The 26,947-nt window shown below is 41.8% G+C and overlaps 1 protein-coding gene across 1 annotated transcript in view; it reads right to left on the minus strand.

Moving 5' to 3' along the window:
• DSCAM (DS cell adhesion molecule) overlaps positions 1-26,947 on the minus strand; it is a 440,753-nt gene that overhangs the window by 145,552 nt on the left and 268,254 nt on the right. Inside the window, exons 6-9 of the mRNA XM_029964757.1 lie at positions 24,531-24,806; positions 20,945-21,241; positions 19,829-20,104; positions 7,371-7,649 (exon numbers count right to left, since the gene is read on the minus strand). Of these exons, the coding sequence (XP_029820617.1) occupies positions 7,371-7,649; positions 19,829-20,104; positions 20,945-21,241; positions 24,531-24,806 (1,128 nt within the window). The remainder of the gene's footprint in view (positions 1-7,370; positions 7,650-19,828; positions 20,105-20,944; positions 21,242-24,530; positions 24,807-26,947) is intronic.

Genomic DNA, 26,947 nt, shown 5'->3' on the forward strand with positions numbered 1-26,947 from the left:
CAAAACTTCTGTAACTTGTTTTATTTCCCCTCTCTTTGAGAAAAGTTTTCTTTATATTCTTCATTTGTTATGGATGTCACTGGCAAGAAGTGCTAATTTTTCAGGAAACAGTTTATTTTATTATATGAGCAGGCACATGCAGAAAGTTCTGGAAAAGTTCAGCAAGATTGCTTAGTGTGGAATAAAGACAATCAGTTTTTAAAATACTATTTGCATTAAAGTTATCTGCTAAAATACACTTTTTGTCTAATATAGAGAAAAATGGACGGATGCCAAGAGTAAATGTTCTTTGAGCATTTCTATGGAAATGCATCCTTTCACATCTTTAAGGAACTCACGTAGATATCCTTGGGCTGTTGTGCCTTTAATGCTGACAAGCTCTGAACAGGGCTTTTCATCATATTGATTTCACTGTGTTTTGGATATATGTATATATAAAACATTTCTCAGATGTTCTTGGTATTCTCGTTTTTAATCATTACTTTCAATACAGAATGACTCCAGAATGGCAACTGAAGAAATAAAATTTTGCTATATAGCTCCGGGACGAGGTGTATGATTAGAAATCATATTATTTTCTTGTTCTGCTTCACAAACAAAGTGTGTTTCAGCATTACCCATCAAAAACTCAGCCCATACCCTGTAATAGAAACAGTTTCTATGTTCAGTAAAGCTTTGGGCTTCCTTTAGTACTACCTACAAAAATGCCAACTGCTGCTCTGATTTTGAAGACCCAAACCCTTCCCACTTAGTCTTAAGATTGCCAATAGACATCAGAAAAGATGCTACAGCAAAATAACATTACCCATTCAGTGACCTTCCAATTGTTTCTGTATTGCTGTCTAGGTAAAGCCACAGGATTTTTCTTCTTATGTAAACGATTAAAAAGCAAACAGAGGAGACCTTCACATTTTTCTTCCTCTCTTCTGGTTTGCTTCTCAATTTTATTTCAAATTAATAACTTGTTCTGTGTTATGTGCTACCACAGTCTGGAACACCATGCTGTTAGCCACTTAGTTTACATCTAAGTCTTGATATTTATTTAGCTTTAGGTTATAAACCTACATTAACTTTTTCATTCTCTTTCAGGAGTTCATTAGCCCTTAAAGAATATATGCTTAGTAAGAATTTAATGAAGGTACTTTGTCTGATGTGCTTGAGTTAATGGAAAAAAGTAAACAATTAGTTCTCTTCCTCTCTCTTTAGTTGTAAAGGTGTGGGATTTCTCTGCCCCTTTAGAAGTGAAACACTGAAATAGCTCATGATTATGACTGAACAGTTCTACTTTTATTATCAACTTTGTCTCAACAGCACAGTTCCTTGAGCCTGTAAAGGAGGGCATTTAAAATTGCTTTTACAGTGAATTTATGCCAGGCTCTCTCATTTAAGGCAGCCCACGGATCTGTGATGAGAAATGAGCTGTTGAATTGTTTAGGGTAAGAGCAATAAGTTGACAGATGCAAACTATTTAATGGCTGAACTCAAAGGACCTAAAAAAGGTATTTTCAGTCAATATTATGATTAGCAGTCTCAGGCTCTCGCTATGGGAAAACAAAGGATGAGAGCAATCAGAATAGGATATGAAAGATAGTGTGCATGTCACAGTGCCATTTTAAAGGAAGGAAAATGCTTTTAGTATCTCCCTGTGCGAAATAATCCTGATAAGATGATAAAATATGAGTTGGTACCCTAAGAACACACTGCTTGCCAATGTCAGCACTGCCCTCAATGACTGACTTTACAAGCTGCTAACAAAAATCGATTTATGTGTGCATGCTAAAATTCACAGTCATGGAATCATAGAATGGTTTGGGTTGGGACCTTAAAAATCATCTTTTCCAACCCCCTGCATGGGTAGGGACATCTTCCACTATTGCAGGTTGTTCCAAGCCCTGTCCGACCTGGCCTTGGACACTTCCAGGGATGGGGCAGCCACAGCTTCTCTGGGAAACCTATTCCAGTGCCTGACCACCCTCACAGGGAAGAATTTCTTCCTCCCCTGCTGCCCTGCTGTGGGATGAGCCCAGGACACATTTGGGAAACATGGGCAGTTCATGTCCATCCTCTCCCCCATCAGCACCCCCACGTCCTTCTCCCAGGGCTGCTCTCAGTCTGTTCATCCCCCAGCCTGGGTTGGTACCAGGGGTCTCCCTGACCCAGGTGCAGCACCAGCACTTGGCCTTGTTAAACCTCACGAGATTCCCATGATCCCACATCAATTCCATGACTTAAGTTTGCTCTGTGTAAATCCAGAACTCCTTTTTGCCCGTACTTTATTCCAAGGACCAGATGACAAACTCCCACAGTCCTTCCTGGACTTCAAATCCACGTGAGCTCTTCTGGCTCCCAGGTACAGTGATTAGTATATCACTCTGGGGAACAATTCTGAAAGCTCCTAACACAGCTCCTCTGGTGGGCTGCTGGAGTGAGTTAAGAAATAATCTATGACACTGGCCCAGAATATGATGTTTCATTTCTACACGGAATATTTGTACTTCACATTTAGATCATACTGTCAAAATGATGGAAGAAATTTAATCAGCCAAAGCAACCATTGATGTATTAATGAATGAGATCATTAAACACTGTACTTTAGCAAAGATGAACAGTTATTAAATTTGGTCATTGGACCTAAGGGGTCGATTTAGCTGGTTTAGTGAAACCATTTGCTCTGCAGTTCAAGAAAAAAGATGTACTTTTGCAAAGTGAGACCGTGCCCAGTGGTTTGTGTTGATCAGGTTTGTCCAGTGAGAACATTAAATAGGAAGTGAATCTTCTAAGAGGGCATTTTTGAAGCCTCAGTGTAAACACCAGCAATGGAAATAAATGAGATTTGACACCAGCTGCAACCATAAATCTTCCCTCCCTCGTCTGTCACAAACCACATTTGCTGCATCACACCAGCACCACCAGCAAACATCAGAAAGCAGATGGATACTCACTTCCTATCAGGAATATCCAAGGCTCAGGGACCCCTCATTGGGTGCCTAACTAGCTAATGATATTCGACACTCCTGGTAAGCACAAAATGAAAACACATTTACACTAAATGCACTAAGTGCATCATGGGGGGTTATTAGGTATTTAAAGACCTTATCTCAATTTTAACTTATGATGTGTTCACTAACAGGAGTTATAAAATCATGATTTATGCATCCAGTACTATCTTTGAATTCTCTTTCAAGGTAGTATCAGAAAAATTTTGAACTCGTAATACATTGAAGAGCTTTTTCTTTTTGGTTACCAATTAAAGCCCTTTTTATTTCATAATTACTTCGTTCCCATTTTAGGAAACCCTACAGAAATGAATAACACATGATAAAGTGTATATAGATTTTTAATCACTCTTTAAAAGACAGCCCTAATGAGTAAAGCCTTAATTAATTCCTCATGATGATATAAGTAGTTGACAGAGAAGATATTTTCCTAATTTCTCTGTGTGGTTCTCATGACAGGATCCTATTCTTTTCCTTTTCCTAATAGCATGCCTAGCAAACCAAGAGTGTGCCAAGGAATAAAATTAAAATAATAGTAATTTATGAGGTTTTGAGAAATCCTTCTAGCTTGCAATTTTTCAATGCATTCACAGAGGAACTGCAGGTCAGGATCTGGCAAAGCCCACGATTTTGAGGAGGAAAGCCCCATTTTCACTCACCTCAACTTCCTACCTGCAGTCCCTAGATGCAGTGAACAGTGGGAATTCTCCTGGTGGCTAATTAATAAGCTTTTAAAAGATATTCCATAACCATTAGGACTAACCAAGCCTGATTTTCTGTGGATTTGTACCTCGTGTTTGAGCAGAGATTCCAGCTGGAGCATTTCTTGTGTTTGCAGAAGGGTTTGCCTGTGTGGGTTTTCTGGTATCCAGTGTTACACTCTGTTCCTTAACAATCACCTCTTTTCATTAAGTTTGTAGGCTTTTAGCTACATTGGAGGTGTTTTCCCCTCTTCTGATTTATCTAAAATTGGCCAATAATTTTTGGAGAGAAGTGCTGACAGGTCTGTGTCCAGAGCATTTGACTTTGCCTTATTTCACCAAGAAACCCATGGAGGAGAGAACTGAGTTTGCCCTCAAGTCTTCTTACCCAGATGCTCAAAAACTTCATCATCTCACTTCCTCTCAGCTGGTGCCTTCCATCCCCTATGGAATGTTGTGGAAGCTGGTTGTCATCTTCCTCTGATATTTAAGGCAGGAAAAATCCAGCCTTGCTGGATTTTAAGGGCTCCTTATGCCACTTGATTGCTTATATAAAGCACAAAATAATTGGAACAGCAGCAAAGATTTAACATAAGGTGCCCACAGATTTTAAGAAACCAGTGCTTGTTTTTCTTTTGCCATTCAATGCTCTTTGCAAAATGGCAATGCAGCTTAGACATCAAAAATAATATCTGTAGGAAGAATATAGGAAATCTATTTAACAGACTTAAAACTTAATGGGAATTTAAGAATGATAAAAAATAGCAGATACATGTGATCTGACACAGAAAATATTGAGGAAAAAATCTGGAGCTGTAAAGCTGAAGAATTTCTGGGGCTGTATGTATTCTGCAGAAGTTTGTATATTCACTAGTAATTCAAATGTAGCAATGAGCAGTTGGCCCGTGTTTCTTCATTCATTTTAGGAATGGACCAGGTTTAGATTCTACATCTAATTCTACCCATGTACTATAAAATGATATGGATTCCCATTTATTTTGGAAACATGAGAGACTGCATTGTTTTAAAGTCGACTTTTGAAATGAATACAAGGACAGGATAGATAAGAAAAAGGAACTGTGTGGGTAACAGTCATATTTCACTTTCTCACTGTCTACTCTCATATCAAAATGCACAATCTGCACATAATTAAGATATTTCCAGCTCCAGACTTTTAGGATAGCCAACAGTTAAGTTTAAAGCACACAATGTGGATTAGAAAAAAGAGGACTTAAAGCACCACTTCTCCCTATATTCAGAGATAAACCCCTTAGTTAATTTAGAAAAAATACTGTGTTTCAGTTACATGGCACCTACGAACAAAAGGATGAGGAGAGATCAGAAAGCTTGGAGAATAAACAGGCAGCAGGAAAAAAAAAATCCAAGTCTTAATTTAAATGTGTATAGGTCAGGTTGGATGCAGAGGAGGAGTGATCACAGTGGCTGTTTGTCTTCTGGCCTGTGTGGAATGAGACAGCTGAAGCAGTTCAGTACCAGGGAAAAAGGCCAGTGTAGGGTTTTGGTAGGGAATTCAGGTCAAACACGATATTACATTTTCCACTTTTCCTCTGAGTGAGAGCTGTTGTCTCAGATGCATATGCAAAACTGATTAAAACATTACCATTTAAACTGACAGCAAGAGAGAGAAGGGAGAGGAGAGGCTTAAAGGAGGCTGCTGCAGAGCATGAACTGGGCAGAAAGTTAAGCACGAGGGCAAAATGGCAAAAAGTTGGAGGAGTAGGACTCCAGAGGGTAAAAGAGGGTGAAAAGCCCCTTCTGTCATGCCTGTGGGCTTATGAGGACACCCTTCAGGCACACACACCAACAGCTGTCCTCACACCACCAGGGCAGAGCCCTGGTCAGGAGGTGAAATTAGAGCAGAAGGAGAATGAGGAGGAAGTGGAGGTGAAAATGGAGGTGTTGGTGTCAGGGGTGTGTGAAGGGCGCCAGAGAAGGCTCCCCAAAACTCCTCTCCTTGACAAGAAGGGAAATCTAATTAATGCCCAACAAGGCAGCAAGAGGCAGACATGTCCAGGGAACAGAGGTCAGGGCAGGCAGGGGCTCTCCAGGGGAGGAATTACCCGCTGGCAGCAGGAGACAGGGAAAGTGCAGCTCAGGAAAGGTCGGGAGAAGTGAGGGCAGGGCAGGACCTGTCCCCATCAGTGGGACACGGAGCAGAAATCCCCACACATGGACTCACTTGACCCAATTCCTAAAGCCTCCAGTATCTCAGCACTGAAGGGGACAGACAGTGGTGGCAGAGAGAGATTTTCAGTGGTAAAACCACATCTTCCCACCATCCCAGAATTATCTGTAGGAACCCACACAGAGCTGCTGCAGTGATTCGTTCTCTTATAGGGTTAAATGCTAACAGAACAGGTTAGGAAAGGAATAATTAACTTCATGTAGTTAATTAAACTACTTCATTTAAGAATTACTAAATAAATGAGGTAAGTAATAGACATCTGTACTGAATAATATTAAATAGGATTAAAATCAAGGAAATTAAAAAAGTAAAGTAATATTTATACCAAAACTAGTGGAGAAGTAATGGACTTTTGTGCCACTGAGTTTTGGGAATACTAGCATAAAAAAAGTAAACATGTGCATTCTATAAGTGGAAAACTAGGGAATAATCCACTAAGGATAGTCTTAAAACAGTGGGAATTTTTGACTTAAAAGGAAGAGCTGTTCAAAAAACTTTAATTCAAGTGAGTTTTTGAGGTGAAAAAAAAAACAAACAAAAACAAACCTGGAAAAGATTGCAAAAGCCCCTTTAAAATTTTAAGATTTATTTTGGTAAATCTCCAGAAGAGAATATAAAATGTAGTGATCTGCAGCAGGTAGAAATAACCAGGGTTACCTGAAGGATTATTCCATGTGCCCTCTTTCTCTGAGGAGCCCAATGGCTTGGTACCAAGGAAGAGATGGTGGAGAGGGAGGACTAAGACACTCTCGTTTTTTAAAAGTGAAAATTTTAAATACTTCAAAAAACTTCTAGAAAAGGAAAGGAAGTAATTTGCTTTTGTTGAACCTTTGCACAGTAAGTTTGAAAATATATCACAAGGGATGATGTCTGGGTAGTTTGGCTAAGGTGTGACTTGGAAGGTCTGCTACACATAAAATGTTTGCTTACTTGAACATCCAGTCACATCCATCTCAAGGTAAAATGTTGTGAAGCCACCAGAGTGAGTGAATGGAGATAATTGCATAATAAACATAAATAAGGAAAAGAACAACCTGGTAACAGGTCTTTTCCTCACAAAGTCAACATCAATGCTTTGCTTTTTAACTGACATAATGCTACAGGAGAGAGTGATCTAAATAAAAAATGGGTATAACCAGACTAAAACAACAGCAGAGAATAATTTGATACCATTTCAAAGGCTTGACCCCAAAGAATGGGCTTGTGCCTCATACAATTTTCCAAGAAGTCACTCTTGCATCTCCCCCATCCGCCCTGTGCACTCCAGGGTTTTTGATGAGTTTCAAGACTTTTAGATAGAAAAGTGTCATTAGTTTCTGTGCTTCACTGCTCTGTGTGTTCTCTGTTAGGAAGGGAGGGATTACCACATTCCCCTCCCTTTTGTACTTCCCATCAAACAGACACCGTCACAAAACACCGATGGATCCCGCTTAATTAGCGCCCCTCGAGGTAATTACACCTCCTCACCTCTCACGATTAATTGGCTTTGGTGCTCCACAGCCGCCGCGTCGTTCCTGGCGATGCAGGTGTAGTTCCCGTTGTGCATCAGGGACAGGTTGGAGATCCTCAGGGAGCTGGTGAAGTCGATGTTGTCGATGGTGACGCCGAGGCTGGCGGGGATGGGCCTGCCGTCCTTCTGCCAGGTGATGGTGATGGGCAGGTCCCCGGAGACCACCACGCAGGGAATGAAGACCCTCTGCCCAATGGAGAACCGCGGGAACTCGAAGGGCTGGATGAAAGGAGGGACTGGGAAAAAAAAAAAAAACAAACCAGGAGAGAGGAACTGTTGAAATCACGGGGCTGGTTTCTGAAAATAACATAATGGAGCAGATGTGCAGGTGTGTTTTAATATGCAAAAGCTACACCTTCAGCAGGCACAGGACATTGCTTAGCTTGGAAAATCACATCTTTTCAAAAGACCTTTGCATTCCTTGACCACCCAGTGCTTAAGCAGAGGTGACAAGCAGGGAAAGTCCTGGCTTCTAGAGACACCTGACATCACTGGCAGACTCTTGCAAGAATATTGAGCATCTCTTCCACAAATCACATCACAGCTCAAGGCTCCCCCAGTCTGTTAACAGTGACATTGCCAGGAAGAGCTCAGTAACGTCCATGGGCCTTGCTTAGATCATGGAATAAACCTGGAAGAGGCTCTAGCTTTGCTTCTTGGATGTGATGAAAGGGAGTGTGAGCTTCTCTAACTGCTGCTGGAATTTATTTCTAAGTGTTTCAAGTCACAATCCCCATTAATGTTGGGTAGAGGCAGAAAGAGAAAGGCATATACAGTACTTGTAGGACAGCAAATTAAGTTAAAACTGATTTCTAATCAGAGGGTTGGTAAAAGTCATAAATATTCAAGCTGGTGTTTAATTCCTGCTAAGGAAAAATCTGGCAAATCTGTTTTCTTTCTTTTTCTTTATTTAGTATTCTGTGGCTGAACCCAAAAAAAATCATGCAAGAAAGTATCCTATTTTCTATCATAGGAAAGAATTCTATGTCTTAAAAATCTGTGGTTTTCAGATATTTTTGATAAAAACAAATGAAACAGTGGGTTAGATTAAATAAATATAGAAAGGATAATGAGGGTGCCTCACTTTTGTCGGATTGTGGTTGGAATGTTTACTAACAATTTGGTAAATTGAGTCTCAAATACTTAGTCAGGTGAAGGAATCAAAATCTTCTCCAGTTCTCAGGGGAGCACTCTGACAGTCAGGGCATTGATCTAAGATAGGTTTCCATCCATCACTCCTGAAAAGGCTGCACAACCAACTTTGCAAGCAGTACTCAAACCCTCGTTTATCAAAGGAGAAGGTTCCTGGAGGTTATGTCCCTTAGATACAGGAGTGCATTCTCCTACTGCCTGAGAGATCACTTACACATAATCTGTAGTACATCTGAACATCTTTAACAGGAAAGATGGAAGGATACCCAGAGCAGAACATTTATAGTGATCTATATGAGCGAGCTGCAGAAGAAAATGGAGTTGGTGGCTTTACCTAATTGTATTTCTTTTGTCCTTTCTCCCTTTAGCAATTCTAAGGCTGTGCTTTCCTCAGAACTGAAGCAGGAAAGCTCTCCAAAGGGGTTGCAATGTGTGCCAGCCCAGTGACTTCCCCAGCAGCAGTTTTGCTCCTCTGCCAGTGTCCTGTTTCTGGGATGCAGGGACAGATACCTGTGACCATTACTTGTCAGCTCAGAGCATTTTGGGGTGACCTAATTGTGGCCTTCCAGGACCTGAAGGAGTCGACAAGAAAGATGGAGAGAGACTATTTCCAAGGGCCTGGAGTGACAGGACAAGGGGGAATGGCTTCACACTGACAGAGAGAAGGCTTAGGTGGGATATTAGGGGGAAATTCTTTACACTGAGGGTGGTGAGGCCCTGGCACAGGCTGCCCGGAGAAGCTCAGGCTGCCCCATCCCTGGAAGTGTTGAAAGCCAGGTTGGACAGGGCTTGGAGCAACCTGGTCCAGTGGAAGGTGGTGGAACTGGATGATCTTTAAGGTCCCTTCCAACACGATTCTGTGATAACAAACCTCCCAAAGGACTAAGGCTTTGTTCAAATCCTTGTGTACATGCACATCACGGTGCAAGAGGTTGACACAAATCAGATACTAACTCCCGTTTTCCAGCATAGCTGTGATGCCCTTTTCTGAGGAGAAGTTATGACCATGCTCAGCTGCCACATCAGGCACACATACAGGCTTTCCCTGGCTTCTCCCAAGAGTGGCTCCATGTCCATGGTAGTGAGAAGTACCACTGCAATCAATTTTTCTGACATGCCGTGAGACTTTTTCCAGGCTGCCATCTCTCAGATCACTAAAACCTGTCCTGTTGCATCCTGCAAATCTGGCAGATCAGTCATACAGAACAAAAGAAACTTGGTAGAAATCACCCTGTTTATTTGAACTTTGAGCACTGGAAGTTATCTGCTTTTTTCACCGGGGGACCTACTGCCACAAAGTGAGGCAAAATGTCTGCCTGCCTCTTCAAGTTAATCCACTCACATGAGCTATCTCAGATTCTTTGTACAGCAGCAGAAAAAGGCCAAATTTCTCTCAGCATTTATTGATGAGCAGTTTGTAATATAAATGGGAGTGAGAAATTACTCGAACGTGTCTGTCAAAAGGTTTTGACATAACCTTTCCCATTGCTGAGTGCAAATATCTGCTAAATGCCAAGTCCCCCCCTAGAACATTTCTGCCCAAACCCTCCCCTCACTCTCAGACATCATTACTGAAAGACATTCTAAAACTCACAACAGGGAGGCAAAATTGCTTCTGTGTTTTCTGCTGAGCGTGTAACAAATTTGAACCAATCTTTTGTGGACAAAATTATATCAGAAGTCGGACAAAATGATATCAGAAGTCAGACAAAATATTGCTCGGGGATTATTATGTGCATCTTTGCTCTCCATCTCCCTGATGAAGAAAACAGGGAGCAGGATCATTAGGTCACACTGAAGTATTTTTTGGAAAATATTGATTTGCGAGGTTGCATTTACCAACCCTAAAATTTAAGTAGCAGCCTGCAGAGCATTTCAGAAATTGGCTAAAATATTTATAGACAGCACATTTCCCTTCTACTCAGGTTTTTAAGATATAGAGGAAATCAGCATATATTTCTGCCTCATAAAATATAATGTATATTCAACCTGCAGCAGCTTCCAGTCCTGACAAGGAGTTTATTTTAAAAACCAGTGTGTGATTTAAAATCAGTACTATAAAGAAAGTAAATAGTCTAGCAACAACTCTGAAGTATTGAAGAACATTTTTCAATGTTCTTTTTAGTGTTCACCAGTTTGGTTTGATAAAGGAAGTTTCTGGTGACCTAACACAGCACATAAATTTTCTTCCTGCTATTTTGAAGAAGAAAATGATCACAAAAAAATGACTTATTAAAAATATGTGATGAAGACAGGCAATTAATTTCTGAAACACTAAAGTTGCCATCTCTTTCTCTCTCTCTATACATATATCTGCAATAAAAAGTTGACATATATCCTTGACAGAAGAAAATATCAAGTTTGATTAACTAGCATGTGGAGGTTTTTTTTTCAAACTAAAGCTGCATCATTGCCAAACAGCACTAAAAATATAAGATAATATAGTATTTTAACTCTGAGACAGAAAATTTACAGTAGGACAGATGTATTGAAATGTATGTTTAAATACTTCAAGGTGTGTTTATTTTCCCTTCCTATATGTAGCTTCAATTTGACCATACTTCAGAGGTTGTATTTGATTTTGGGGGGGAAATTATGCTATTTTATATATATGTGTTGTTACATCTTAACTAGAGAAAGGGAGAACAGGATATGAATGTGTGATTCTGTTCGTGGGAGGGATGTTTCTCTCTCCCTGCAATGGGCAAGAGAGTGAAAATCTGTGCCTCATGCAACCAAGTGCTGTGCCTTGGGAGTGCTTTATTGATGAGTGCTTGAATTAAGTGTCTGTTTAAGAAGGGGAGCACGGGCCAGTCTCATTAGTGCTAATACAGGAAGATTTAAATTATGTTTTTGTGCCCTAGCAAGGTCTCCTGTACCTCTGGGAGATTGCTGTAAAGGAGGGCAAGGAGGGCTTCCACGCTGCTCTCCATTAGCAGAGGAACATCCTTAATTTCTTGCCCTCAGTTCCATGGGAGTTATGTTGGAAGGAACTGCTGAGATGATTCACTAAAACAGGGCATCCTGCAGATGGCCTGTTTCCTGCAGCAGCCTTGTGAACATGCTGCTCCTCTCCCATGGCTCTGCACAGAAAAATGAAAGCCATCCCCTGTTTTATCAGTATAAACAGTTCCCTAGCGGATTTTCTTCCAACAACACTATTTCAGGAGCTGTGTCTGCAATATAAAATACTTCTGGCAATGAATATTGATGTCTGATGCAAAATAATAACCACCAAGCTGTGCAGCCTCCTTGGGCAGCTGCGTGATCCTGGATTTCATGTGAAAAGGCTTCACCCTTCACCTTAGTCCCCGCTCCCCTTCCCTGCCATGCAACACTGGTGTTCACAAGCTCCTGATGCTGCTATGGGAGCTCCTCCAAAAGGAGAGAGGGTTTAAAACGTTGTGTAGAAACCAAGAGTCATGTCTCATCCATCTACAGAACCGCCTCCTTTCAGCCCCCTTTGTGAGGGCAGAAGTGAATGCCCTTATCATATTGAAGCACCATGCAAACCTGGCATGATGGGAGCTCAGTCCCCTGCCCAGGGGGATGCATTTGCTGCTAATTTTCAAAAGACAGAACCTAGATTTGAAGATAAGAAAGCAGCTGCAAGAGCATATTAACACAACAAGCAGTTAACCCTCCTTGTTAAAGTGCTGCCTGATTAGAGGCCTCGCTTGCAGGTTACATGTCCAGAAGTACTAAGCAGTTACTTTTACTATTCTTTTGGAACCTAATCCAGAGCTACTGCCCTTTTTAAGCCCCTAAAATGATCTAAAATGATCTTTGTCCTCAAGTATAACTGGGAAAAGTTAAGATCAACAAAATCAGAGCCAAAAGTTACAGGTTTAGATGAGAGAGGACTTCAACAGAATGATCTTTTGTCTCTGAAAATCTTTCCCTTGAGCTGTTTGGTTTCACACTACCATCCCTTTCACCTTCACCCCGCTGATTTTATATCACCCTTCTGTTTCTCAGGATTAATACTTTGGAGATTTTTGGGATGATGTATGTTGTACACATTGTTTGAAATGAGGCCAGCATACTCCAAACCTGCCATGCACACACAGTCTTGCTTTCTGTATGTCCTTACTACATGTACTTACACACACAGTGCTAATAGCTCTCACTAACCTGGTGCAGCAAAGTGCTTAAAATTTTGAGGGCAGTTTCAGTGAATATATAAGGTAGTATTTCAAATATATTTGACAAAACAAACACAGGGAAAAAGGAGGAAGAACATTCCTTCTCCCAAACCTGAAGTAAATAAAGCTGCACTGTGAGAGAAGAGGGCAGACTTTTGATAAACCCAAGCATAACATACAGATACTCTTGAACTCCTTAGCTGAGGCTCTTATTCAAGTATTAAGGCTCATTTCACATTGTTTACATAATTCATAAATAAAGGCACCCATACACCAACTTAAATTGTGTTTGAAAGACATAAGACTGTGCACAAACCCAGGGAGTCTTATTTTAGATTTAAATGAAAAGCTTTACATTTGTACATAGTAATTCCTCATCCTGAAGATGAGGACAGCAGTGAAACAACTTTGACAGACACTTTTGGGTGACCATTTCCTGCAGTGTCAGAGGTGAAGTCATTAGGAACGCAGTACATTAGAAGTGTGCTGCTGCAAAGTAAGACACAACTGCAGCATCCACATGACACTTGTGAGATTTTAAAGAGTGTAAGTCAGCTGTTTAAGTGCAAAGACAACCCTGAGTTGCTCTGTGTTGAATGGCAAAAAAAAAATCTTACAAGAATACCAGACTGTTTCGGTCTTTTCATTAGGTATTTCTACAGGTTAAGTGGTGGGATTCTTACACAGGAGATATCCCTATTAAAATACACATTCCCTTAAATCAGACTCTGCCTCTCCTTGCTCCCCGTGCCCATTATGTGACCTGAGGATGACTGGTAAGTGCATTTTTGCAGGGTGTTTTGCACAACTGCACATTCTCACCCATTCTCATCACGTGGTCCTTGCGTGATTCCTGCCCGTGACAGCCCTGTCACTTCGAGACATCTGAACATTTCTTTCCTGAGGAAGCTGTGACAGGCTTGGAGGGATCCAAGCCCATATTGCGTGGGAGAGTGAGAGAAAGGCAGAAAGTGATGTAATAGAAGAAATATCTGAAGGACATCAAGGCCAGAAGTTTTTTCTGGCTCAAGTTATTGGCAAGGTTCGGTCAGCAGGACAGGTAAGGTCTTAGATATGTGCATGAAACTGAATTCACACTTGGCATAATCCATGGCACAGCCTGAAATTTGAACAGATTAGCAGACTGATTGATGACAGATTGCACCATGATCCCAAGAAACCTCAAAAGATTTCCCCTGATGTTTTTCCCCTTTTGTGCCTGCACATTTTTCACTATTTAAACCAGCCCTCCCTGAGCAGAAGTGCAATGCAAATGCACCAATAATATTTTATATGTCAGAAGAAGCTAGATGCTTCCAAGGAAAGGTGAGGAGAATCTGTTCAAATAGTTGCAACATGAAGCTATTTAGAAGCAGCCCCTGTCTGTTTTGCTTGTTTTCTAAAAAGAAACAAGGCTGATACAATTCTTTTATGTGGTTCACAACAGGTGAAGTGCTATCACTTTGGTATAAGGCAACAAAAAACCTTCTAAATCAGTGAGATGTACAAGTTCTACAAGATCAGAAACAGCCCTTTTGAACACCACACTTTTTATTTTAATGATGCTGTACCCTTCCCTCTCAGGGGCTTCTTTTTCAATTAATTCCTGTTGGAGAAGTGTGAATAGCAGCAGGCTGTTTACATGAGAATGTGTCCCACGGGACTGATGACAAGAAAATCATCACTTACTACTGATGGCTTTTACTGTAGCTGGGAAAACTATTACTATGAATTGCATAATAAAAAATGGAGATAATAACTCACTCCTGTTTTTAAAATGCTCTGGGATCTACTAAAATGCTGTAAAAGAGATGCTGCTATTATTATTTTACAATTTTGCACTTGAAGGTTGGAGGTTTTTTTCAATGGAAACAGGAAACTTCCAGGTGGGGTAGGTAATATAACCTCTTTTTTTGTTTGTCAACACTTCTCATCATAAGACTATTTCCACGTGCTTGCAGTTTGACTTTTGTTTGGATAGCATTTTTCCAGGCCAGGTGTCTGCCTCAGGCTGAGCCACTTCAGCTGGAAAGTTTCAGCTACAACTCTTTGGCCCTTTCCAAGAACAAGGGATAAGAGTGGAAAAATAGAGATGCAGTATAAATAAACTCTACTATAAAAATAAAAAAGACATTGTGAGAATATGAGAAGTCCCACGAGTTAGCAGCAAGGATTTCAAGTTTGGCAGGTGCTGGCACTAGCATCAGATATCTTGCTGCCCCTATGAAAAGTCATCACAAGGGTGCCCAAATTTTGCTGTCTGAGTAAAACCAAGTAAACAGATAGACAAAAATCCCACAGTGATCATATCTTGAGAGGATATTTTCCAGTGACTAACAGCTAAGATCTCCCAGGGTCTGAGTAACACATCCTTCAGTGTCTGAGTCAGTTCCAGACACGTGGGGTAGGTGCAGCCTGGTGAGAAGTGAGAAATCAGAGCAGATTTGTCTCTCTAGAGCTCAAATAACTCCCGTGCTGGGCCCAGAGAGCATGAAAAAAAGTTGTTTCAATGCAGAGAGAAAGGGAAGAGATGTGGGGGCCAAGGGAGCAGCATGGGGAACCAGCCTGTATTGCTGGGCATGCAGGTGGCATGCAAGGGATGGAGCTGAAAGTGGCACAGGGGGTAAAAAAGGGGAATTATAGAATTGCATTTGGACCAGTGGAGGGATGTCAGAAGTTGGCACTGGGCTTGTGGTGGGATTGCAGAGGTGATAAGGGTTGGGAAAGTGGAGCTGGGAAACTGCTGGGGGATGCGAGGCCGGGACAAGGGAACAGTGGGGTGAGGTACAGCACTGACAGTGAGCAGTGAGCCATGTGAGGGGGAGACAGGCTGAAACCCAGTGGAGACGGAGAAAGTGAAGGCTGGCAGAATCACAGAACCACAACCAGAATCATCTGGGTTGGAAAAGACCTCCTAGATCACCGAGTCCAACCTTTGACCAAATACCATGTTGTCAGCTAGACCAGAGCTGTAACTGGAGGCTGGAGAAAAAGTTGAGAGCTCCTCATGAAGGGCAAGACTATTTTTGAGTCATGAGAACAAAGAAGTGAAGAAATGGGATGACAAAGACGTGGGGGAGACATTGATTTTGGAACCCAGAGAAGAGCCAAGTCTTGGACAACGATGAGTTGGAGAAAACTAAGGAGGACAGGTCATTCTGAGAAGGAATGAACACAAAACGTGCATCTTCCATGGAATATTCTTTTCCTTAGGATCTCTGACTCCAGTAGCCCTTTATCACTGGCAGATGTGTATGAACCCCACTGAAAAACCATGAGAGCCAAACAGAGAGTGAGAAAACAGTGCTGAGAATAATTCTGCTCTTGGCAAGGACCTGTGCAAGGCTAATCTCAATGATTACTTTTGAAGATGTCAGTAACTACTGTTTCCACTTCGAAGGAAGGAGAGGAAAGGGGGTTCAGTTTACTTTACAAAAAAAAAGAAAAGCTAACAAGAAAATTACATTTAACATGGGCCAAAGCAAAACACGTTGAAGAGGTATTATTACAGCTGCAAAGGCAAGTGGTGGGCAGGTATAGAATACCATAAATTAAATAAGCGCAGTCACAGTCTCCCCCTGTTACTTTTGTATTACAGGGTGGGGAGTTTTCATGGCTTTGTGTCAGAACTCAGAACTGGCCAATTCATTTGTCTAAATATTAAAAAAAAATAACGCCAAGATGGCTTGATTTCCAAAAAGCTCCATTAGGAGTCAGGCACGGTCCCAACAGAGCTGTGTCTGCCAACCAGAAACCTGCACGTTTTCCTGCCAGTTTATCCACTCAGCTCCCAGCAGCCAGGTGATGGGACTGCTAGCTTCCAAAGTCAGGTTTTGGGACAGAGACAAGGGACAGGCAAGGGCTGGGGGAGGGGGAGGAGGGTTGACATGCCACATCTCTCTGGGACAGAGTTATTTGGAGTCTGCAGACTGCATGGGTGGCTATGCAGACAAGGGGCAACAGCTACTCCTAAAAAATGGGATAACTGATTTCATGGAGCGTCTAATTGCTCCTTCTGATCAACAGTGCAAAGAACCAGTAGGCCTAAGGTCAAACAGCACATAAATGCCCAGTTCCCAAGCTTTTGGCTCCCTGACAGCCTGCCAGGTGGGAGGCTCTGAAAGCCCCACTCAGATTCTCTGGCAGCCAGAATTTCACTTAAACTGTTCTCCTGTCTGTGATCTTATAATGATTTCCAAAGAATGATTTCACTTTCGTTTGGATGTTTGTAAATCTCAAAATTCTCCACAGAATGGATAGTTCTCTTGTATTTGATTACAGCTCATGCTGTTGCACATCTTTATTTAAATGCTGATTTTAGAAAGCCCCCATTCAAGACAGAACAAAGATGCTTCATGTGCTGGAGGATTTGCAAAGTGAGAAGTAAATATGGCAGAGGACTGCCAACAAGAAAAGCCAGTTGTCCACCTAATGCAGATAAATGCTGCCCTGTAGAGCCAAATTCTGCATTCACCTTTGCCACAGATCTCTCAGATAAAGCTAATTAAATTACTTAATCTGTCTTTCCCAGGGGGTTGCTAAGCTGGGTGATGTGAGTGCTCTGAAGAAAGAAAAGAAACTCTCAGAAGCAAATTCGTTTCAATGGGAGCAGAGCTTTGAACATAGAAATGCTATGTAATAGCAGGTGAACTGGAAAAATTAAGCTGTAGGCTTCTGAAATTGAACATTAAAAAATCTGTGGATACTTTCAAGTTCAATCTGTGCCTCAGTTGCCATTTTCCAAAGGACTCCTGGTCACCCAGGTGGGTTTTGAAAATGAACATATTGTTTCTGAAACATTTGGATACCACAGAGGTTATAAGCTCATGAGGAAATTAATAATTATGTCCTCAGAACAGAACATGGAGGGAATAAAATACTAAGTGACAGCTCATAAAGTGTCACCTATCCTGAATCACCCTTCAGATGATGAGGTCACCCAGGAAACTTGTAGCAGAACTGAGAGCAAACCAAAGGACTCATGATGTTGAAGATGGACAAGAATTCTCCCTCTGTTTCTCTGGAGAAGAAATAATTATTCTGATGGTATGAGAAGCTGAACTATAAATAAGGATATTTGAGCACTGATAATAACTCCCCTTACAATGTCCTATTTCAAAGTACTTTTAACCTCCAGTATGTAAACTGGGCCATATTTTGCATTTCTCAGTATCAGATACAAGTTCCTGAAAGTCACAATGTTAACTTTGGAATCTATAAAGTGAAAAAGCAACGCACACATTAATAATATTTTAAAGCAACAGGGTCACTTTTGACTCTCCCTTAATGGCAGATAAAAAGACTATGTAGTTCTAGAAAACAATACATAGCCATCTAAAAATCCACTGTGACAATATTGACCTCCAGATACAAGAAAAGAACCTTGAGAACTGTTCAGGTCTGACATACGAAGCTCACCTTTGACATTTTGGGCTTAGCATATGAGGTCAGGTTATTAACATTTATTTTTTTTTTTCAAATAACAGTGTCTTGTCAATAAATTTATTAAAGTTATTCAGAGCATATTCAGTCACTGTTCAAGATTTCTGACCAGTCAACGGCCCTGGCAGCTGAATATCCAGAATTACAGCAGAACACCATCAAAGAATTCAAATCACCGACAAAAGCTACAGTTCAATCAAAGTGGAGAGGGCTGGCAATCTGCTTTCTGGGGGAGGAATTGTCAAGTTCGAAATTGTAACCTAATGGAAGATAGAACAGGATTGCACCTGAGGTACCAGCTACTGTTCTCAGTGGCTGGTACTGTTTTGATCTAAATGCCTGAGCTGTAAGGATAGACTGCTGGATTTGTTTTGTCTGGCTACATTTGTTTTGACAGTCATTTGAAGAATGGAGTCATTTAAAAGGCAGAATTTCCCACCAGATTTACCACGGTGGCCTGTTAATGCAGCAGCAACACAGTTACTGATTTGTCATTCAGCCCCTAAACTGTATCAACAGATGTGTGATATTATTGTGGCGTCAAGCAAGGTACAACATATATGAAAGGAAAAGGTTTTTATACCACAGCATGTGACTAGTGCCCCTGATGGTCTCAGGTGTGTGAGATGTCATGCCTTTCAGAGTCCAAATTGCTCATGGTTTAAAGCTAATCCCCTAAACCTCTTGAAATAATTAGCAATTGCATCACTCCAGGCTGATACCAAAGGGCAAAACTACCAGAGCAGAAAGAATTTAAAAGGTCAGATATCTATAACAAAGTCATTTTAGTTTATTGTTCTCTGTATCTTACCTGAGAATGGATAAAGGAATCAACCTTCCTTACTCCCTCTCCCCCACAAAAAAAAGCTCAGAAAGTTTTTAAGAACTTCAGGATCAGTGAAATTATACCTCAATTCTTCCTACAAGTTCACATGAATTGCACTATTTAGTGGCCCCATTGCTCAAAAGTAGGTGCTATTGCAATCAGGTTTTCTGTCTTTTGTATCCTTATGAATAGGTCTGAGCATTGCCAATATCAGAATAGTCAGGACACAATGCTAAAAAAATTCCTATTCTCCATCTATTGCTGAAGTCTTTCAGGGCCATCTGAACATCCTCGTTTTGGACTATTTGAATAGATTTTTAGCATCCTCTTAGAATTTCAAGTCACATTTATTTACAGTGTTACCTTTCCAAGCGTGGAGAGCACTCAGATAATCACTTAATAAGAGGAAAGCAAGGTTAATGCTTTTAGTTCCTGTCTCTGCTTATTGGTAAAAATACAGACACTAAAATTCTCATCTCATTTTTTAAGAGCTGGAAAGTCACTGGCTAATGAAAATGTGAACTTTGCTACCCAGCAGAGAAAACAGCGAAACAGTGAAAGGTAGGGGACAAACCATTAATCTCCTGACTTAATTGTTGCAGTGAAAAACGCTCATGGAAAATTTGCTGCTGCAAGGCTCCCACTTGGAGAGCAGTTGAATGAAGGAGGGTAAAAGTCAAGAGAGAACAAGACACGGTGACCAATGAGCACCTGTGTCACCATTAAAAATAAACACAAAGCTGGATTAACCTTCTTAAGTGCCGGGACAGTCCTCGTGTGTGCGCGCGACTCTGCCTTTCCACAGGTGACACAGCAATTATCCCGGCTCGGTTTTCCCAGTTAACCTCACCTTTCACCGTCACGTGCACGCTCTGGCTGGTGGACAGCTGGGGCTGGACCAGGACATTGCAGGTGTATTCCCCCTCGTCCACCTCCTTCTGCACATCCGAGAGCTTCAGCGTCCCGTTGTTCTCAAACGCCACCTGGCGATGGTTGAACGGGAGCAGGTTGGAGTTCTTGTACCACTTGATGGAGTAATAGGGGTACCCGATGACCCTGCAGTGGATGTAGGTGTCCCTCCCAGCTATGGCCGTGATGTTCTTCATCGGCCTGATGCTGGCCGGCCCTGGAAAGGGAAAAAGAAACTCTTGGAAACAATTTAAGGGCACGTTCGCTTCAGGAAGCGTGCGCGCTGATTTTCCCAGAAGTACAAATGCTGACGACATTGAGGGATGTGCCTCGCACGACACTTCTTAGCATTTGACAGTTTTTCCTTTCAAGAGCTGCTTAAGCAGTTTTCCTAATCTTTATATGCTCTAGTTTTTTTCCTCACCCTGCAGCATCCATACTAATTATGGGGGGGGGGGAATATGTTTGCACTTGCCTGATAAAATCTTTGCTGCCTTACAAGTTAAAAGGCTGAGTGTGATTTAATTAATGTGAAATACTAACACGGATACAAAGCCAGAATCCCGTTACACATGAGAACACTCACAAAGTTAGCTTTTTTTTTAATGTGTATAAGGTATAATACCGTGAGGGTGGGTATTATGCCATGTAGAGCCAGAAATTCAAGCTAAAGTTCTGTATACATGAATAATTACAATGAATGTTGGACAAGTGAGGGAGGAAAGGAAAAGAAAAATACCCCATGCACAGCAGGACTAAAGTAAAGAAACCATGAACAAGTAGAGATGAGTACAGGAAAAACAGACTATAGAACACAAGCCAAAGGGTTCTTTCAGTATTTAACCATCCCATACACTTTCTAGATGGGGTTGGAGAGACAGGAAGGGAAAAGAGAGCGGGGGGGAAAGAAGGGAGTGGGGAAAAAACAATAAGTTGGTTTTGGCATTCCAAGACTCATTTCATCACATGCAAGAATCTTCTTCTCCACTACAATGAGTTATGTGTGTTGTTTGTTTTGTTTTTGTTTTTTTTTTTGAGGAGCTGATTTGACAAGCACCTCTTACGTTTATTCGAGCCTGGTACGGGACGACTCCGGCAGAGTTGTTGGCAGTGCAGCGATAAACGCCCCCGTCTCGGACCTGAGTGCTGGAGATGTTCAGGTAACTGACCACGTTGCCCTCGGAGGTGATGATCTGGCTGATCCGGTGGCTGCCGTCCTTCACGATGGGATCTTCATCCAAAGTCCAGGTGATCGTGGGCAGGGGAGTCCCCTTCACGTTGCACACGAGGGACACTGGCTCTCCCGGGCTCACCACTTTCTCGCTGAAGGCAGAAATGATTTTGGGAGTTCCATCTGCCGAGGGAAAGAAAAGCAGGAAAACAGTGCTTACGAGGTGTAAAGCTTGTTCCCTCTATCCTGGAGTCTATCACATGAGCCAAGGTCTTTCTTAGAAACGATGCAAACAATTGTGTTCCAGGATGCAACTCTAATTATTGAGAGAAACAACTTTTGGTGGTAGAGGACTTAAGTGACCCTTTGCTTATGGCAGGTTTCTTTTTTATTTCCTAAGAAACATGGTATTGACTCTGCTGTAGGAAAAACACTTTAATGGATGGAACAGGCAACTATAAGTTATGTGAATATATCATAAGTTACATATCACAGCTTATATGAACCTCCGGGTTCCTGCAGAAAACTTTTAAAGCCATGTGCAATTCCTCACAAAAGACACACAGCAAAACCTCAATACATCTGGGGTTTTTATTCTCCTGGTAGATTTAGTTCCTTGGAAAGCTAAGGATGAATGCTGTTGCCAAGAGCCAGGCATAACTTGCACAGGCTGATTCCACAGAGCTGTGCCAGTGCAGTTTAGTCCTGACCCACAACACCCCATTTAGCAAAGTGTTAAATTAAGCTTTTCTGAACACGGATTGGCAGTAACAGCAGATTGCCAGTTTCTTTCTGTGGTCATTTTGTGCCACAGACAAATATTTCCCTGAATGAGAGCACTCAAACGCTTGATCCGGTGAACTGTCTCCCAATTTACTCAGCCTCTACCAGGCAAGTGAGTCAAGAAAATGGATGGACACCGAAACTTTGTAAGCAGGGAGCAGGATTAAATACCCACCTCTCCAGAGAGTTCAGTGGGGAAACATTTAGGAGTGCTGACATCCTGCTATTAGTTAGGAACTTCTTTCTGGGGTCATTCAATGTATATTTGTCTTCCTTTGAAAATATTCCTTTCCAAGCCGTATGTAAGATGGAATTTCAGTGCAGTTGGGAGCAGTAAGAACACAAGGAGCAATCTAGTCTCAAGATGGGTTTTAAAGGGCCAAGTGGCACGTAAACTAACCGATTTTTGTGTTCCTACAGCATTAGTGACTGCAAAAACAGGAGGAAAAGGTGCCTCATCACCCAGAGAGGGGCTGAAGACACTTGGAAACTCATTTTGTTTGTCCTTTAAGGACAAATCTGGTGCAGGACAGAGGATGTCAGGACACGACTGACAAGTCTCACGCCCTCTGTGATGCATTATTTATTCATCTCTTCATGTACAGTCTGCTATGTATTACCTATAAATTTAGGAGGATTCTTCCATTGCAATGTCAGTGCCACATCACACAGGAAACTGAGGGAACTGGCATGATGTGTGCAAGACTCCCCAAAAACTAGAATTAAAAACAGGGCTGCAAAATTCCCTTCTTTGCCACAGGGTAAAAAACATAAGCACTGGCACTCTCAGAATGCTAAAGGCCTCAGCATCCCTGGAAGAGCATTTGATTTTATTTGATCTCATAATTTTTTCCTCTGCCCCCCTCTCTCTTTCATTTCTGTCCCATCGGTTGTGTGACAGAGCCCTAATTTATTTATTTATTTTCATCCCTGACTCTCTTCCTTTCCTTTGCTGTGCATTAGATACTGTCACCCCTCAGAAAGCAGAACAACACTAACAACAAAAAAAAAAGCTTTTTATCCTGAGAGAAAGCTGACACAGGACCAATAAACCCGTGAGTGTGCACACCATGTACCTCTGCCATCCCTCCTCCTCTTTTTTTTTTCCCCCTTTTTTTTAATTCAAGTGACAGGCTTTTTCTGAGATGAAAGCAGACATTATTTTCCCAGCGAGACCTGAGTGTCTTTGAAATCTTTCCTGCTGTTGCTCTCTGATAACCTGCACTCTCTCGACACCATGATAGATTATCAATATGCTCTTTAGGCTTTCTTAGTCACGGGAGATGGTTGCCGAGGTAACTTAGTCCAGGCAGGTAATCTCTTCTTTTCCTATAAAGACTCTAAAAATAGTGTCCATGCCATGCCTGCACTACAGCCTCATTAGTGAGCAGCCTTTGTACAAATTGATGACTCTCCCCACTTGATTATCCTGTAGAACGTTGTGTCAGTTATTTAAGATGATCCCCAAGCTTTCAGCCAATAAGGCCAAACAGAAAAGCTCTGCCCAGGAGAGGTTTGGATTTGAATAGAAACCTGCTTGGGAAGGTGTAAGGGTAGAAGACTCTTCTGGAAGATTTACAGCAAGGAGATCTGGGCTTATTTTGCTTAGGAAGACTTTCCAGTCAGGAAGGGGCATCTTTTCCAGAGATGGTTTCAGATGTTTTCTCTTCTGCATTCCAGAGAAACTCTCCCTGGTATGAGAAAAAGGTCAGTCCTTGCAGAGATGTTTGAAGGCCCCCACAGAGGCGGCTGGCAGGAATTATTAAAGCCCAGAGAAGAACAGGGGGCATCTTCCCCCATGCCCCGTGTTTAAAGTGCTGTTGAGGTTAATGTTCTTCAAGTCCAGTGCTCTTGACTTTGGAAATAAATTTTCCTACAACCCTTCCCCTTCCTTTGGGGGTACCTGTATCTTCCCTCACAGATGGATCTTTGTTTTCAAACCAGTGTTTCCATTCTATCAGTTTTTGCCCAGAGTGGGGCACGACAAACCCCATCGAGAGTCTGGGAGTACTCTCCGATTTTAGGGTTCACTTTACAACTGATGTCTTAAGCCCCAATGGTTTTTTATTTTTTTAATATTTGTAAGACTTGTAAGTTTTATAGGTAGGTTTTAAAAAGCAGCAACCTTCCTCCCCCCCCTTGTCCCTTGTTCCTTTCCCTTGTTTACACATTCCCTAACCCTCTTACCCCATTCTATGCTCCCCATATCAAACCTACCCCTGAATTCAGTGGTAATGTTTTGTCTTTTGTCAAGGCAAGGCCAAGACTGTTTAAAGAACAGCATATCAGGGCCTGAATAACAAAACGGAGTCAAGAATTAGGTAACTATGTACCCTTTGTGCTCTGATGAAGCTGAAGATGATGAAGAGGAGGTCCCAAAATACACCCCAGACCCATTTCTCAGGGGGTGGACCCGGGGTGGACCAGAGGAAAGGCCACAGGGTGGACACATCTGGGATTGGACAGATGATATTCTAAAATGTAACCTCTCAGGCACGGCGGGTGCGCGTGGTATACCATCTAATGCCTTGGCAAATAAACTCTTTCTTATCTCACCCCTAATTAACTGCTCTGGAGATTTTTTTTCAGCACCAAAATACACCGGCAACACAACGACGGCACCAAAGACAATTTATACATTATCACGGACACCAGGATTGCTGGTGGGAAAGCAGTGGTGGAGACTGACCTTCCAGAACCACCTGGACATAGTCCTGGGCAGACATCTTGTCCTTGCGCACGAAGCACTGGTAGGCTCCCCCGTCACTCTTGGCCATGCCGTCCATGATGAGGTTCTCCCGGTTGACCCCGGTGATCCGGACGTTGTTCCCGGGGTTGATGATCTCCCCGTTCCGGTACCAGGACAGCTCCTGGTCCTCAGTCCCCGTCACGCTGCAGGACAAGGACACTTGGCTGCCGACGCTGCTTTTGACTTTCCGGGGGCTGATGGTGGCTTTTAGTGGCTCTGGAGGTTTAAATCAAAATAAGGGGAAATAGAATATATCAAGTTACAAATGTGCATTTTTGTGCAAGTAACAAATTAACTATCAGTTAAGGAGAACGATAAAAAGCACGGCCACACCCTTCTAAAAAAAAAAACACACAAACAAACAACAGATGGCTGTGTTCACTCCAAGAAGCATTTTTGCCACTAACAGCCATGATAAAAAAAAAAAATAGATCAATAGGGATAACCTACTCAACAAATGATATAATCCCGTGCCCAAATGAACAGCAGGAGCAGATCTACAGGTAACACTGTTGGTGCTGAGGGCCTAGACACGGCACTACACATGTTTTGGGAGGTTAGGATGTTATTTCTCATGAGTTCAGTGTGCACCTTTGAACTGGTACATTAAGTGCATTCCTGAAGTTCATCTTCTGTTTTAGTTTTCTGCAAAAGAAGCCCAGTTTATGTGTTCCAAAGCTACTCCCTGATGTGAAGCAGTGCAGTCTATGCCAATGATAAGGAAATCAGCTTTCAAGGGTGGAAGATGTTGACGTAGGTATACCCACGGATATCCATCAGACATGGATATGGAAGTGTTTTAGTGTGTGGGCTCACAAGGTTTTCTGTTTTGATGTGGGAGGACTACAACATTTTCAAGTCAGCCTTAAGAAACAGTAGGACATACATAATGCAAGCTTTGTATCATAAAAAAGAGGATGAAGTGTTGAAGAGAAGTCATAAACATAAATGCAAGGAAAACAATCTTTATCCTGCCACCTAACAGTTATTACAGAACACATATTTCTTCTCATGCTTTGTATATATTGGTTTGACTTCCTTATAAAGGTAAGGGATTACTTTCACCACTGAATATCTCCATATTTCCTATAAAAAGACCACAAAGGCTCAGAAGTGTCAACAACCCATTAAACAAGACAGTCACACTCGAGGGTATCACCAACATCCCAGAGTCACGGTGATGCCAGTGAACCACTTCCTCCTTTGCAGAGGAGGGTAAAACTCTTTTTCCCAACTGGTACTTTCTGTCAGCTTAATACACAAAGTATTTACTATAAGTTTTGACTTTGTATCACCCCAGGCAGACTGAATTCAACTCAATTTATGAATACCTTGGGAAGCAAAGCTCCTCCATAATAATTTATAAATTGCTGATCTTTAACCTCGATTTTATTTTGCCCAAAAACATTATGTGCAAGTATTTATGAAGGTATTTTTATGGCCTGAACTTCTCACAGACTTGCCCCATTTCAGTTTGCTAGTCATGCTGCAGAGATGGAAACACTAGTTCACAAAGCATTATTTCTATTCCAGGAAATAATTTTTGTTTTAACAACAGAAGAACAGCATTTTTCCAGTGAGGTGTTCCTGAAGTGATAATTATCTTTGCAGAATTTGTGAAACATTCAGGATATTCACACCTGAATACTCAGCTGAGTGGAGGTACGAGTACTCAATATTGCTGAACAACATGAGTCATGGCAGGGAGAGTTTGGCAGCTTTATTTATGAGAACATTTGCAATTTCTTTTTAAGCATCCAATTCAAGCTTCTAAATTACACATCTTCCATGTGATAAATTACAGAGCTACACCAGAAATTGCATCTATTTGCACTTCTGATCGCTCAATTGGCCAACTAACTCATCTCTGCAGAGATGACTTTCTCTTGTTCCACAACTTTGAGAAGTTTAATCATTCCTAAGATAAATTAACAAAGCAGAAGGTACAGCAAGATAAGGCAGCACTTTTCCTGGTGAAAACACCCAAGTAAAAAGTGGCCTGAGGTCTTGGCTCAGCCCAGGACTTACTGAGGCAGGAAGGCCTACCCTGACAACCTAAAATCCAATCAAAGGATGCAAACAGTGAGAGCTGTCTGTGAGGAGTTACTGGTGGCATCATGGTAAAGTTTCTGGAGTTGAACTGTGCTAAAACCAGCCTGGTTTACCAAACTCCCAACACACATCCTGCTTTTTGAAGCTGGATGTGACAGATAAGCTGGTAGCTGGCCTGGAAATTTTTGACCAGCAGTCAGTCATTTTATACTATAAAAGCCCAGTCCCCTTTCATACAGTCAGGTTCTTCTAACACAACCCTTCTTGAGGTGTGTGTGTGGAGATTTCTCCCTTGGGTGGGGACA

Source organism: Manacus vitellinus, unplaced genomic scaffold (assembly GCF_001715985.3).
Source record: "Manacus vitellinus isolate BGI_N305 unplaced genomic scaffold, ASM171598v3 scaffold_7_pilon, whole genome shotgun sequence".
In the NCBI taxonomy this organism is placed as follows: domain Eukaryota; kingdom Metazoa; phylum Chordata; class Aves; order Passeriformes; family Pipridae; genus Manacus; species Manacus vitellinus.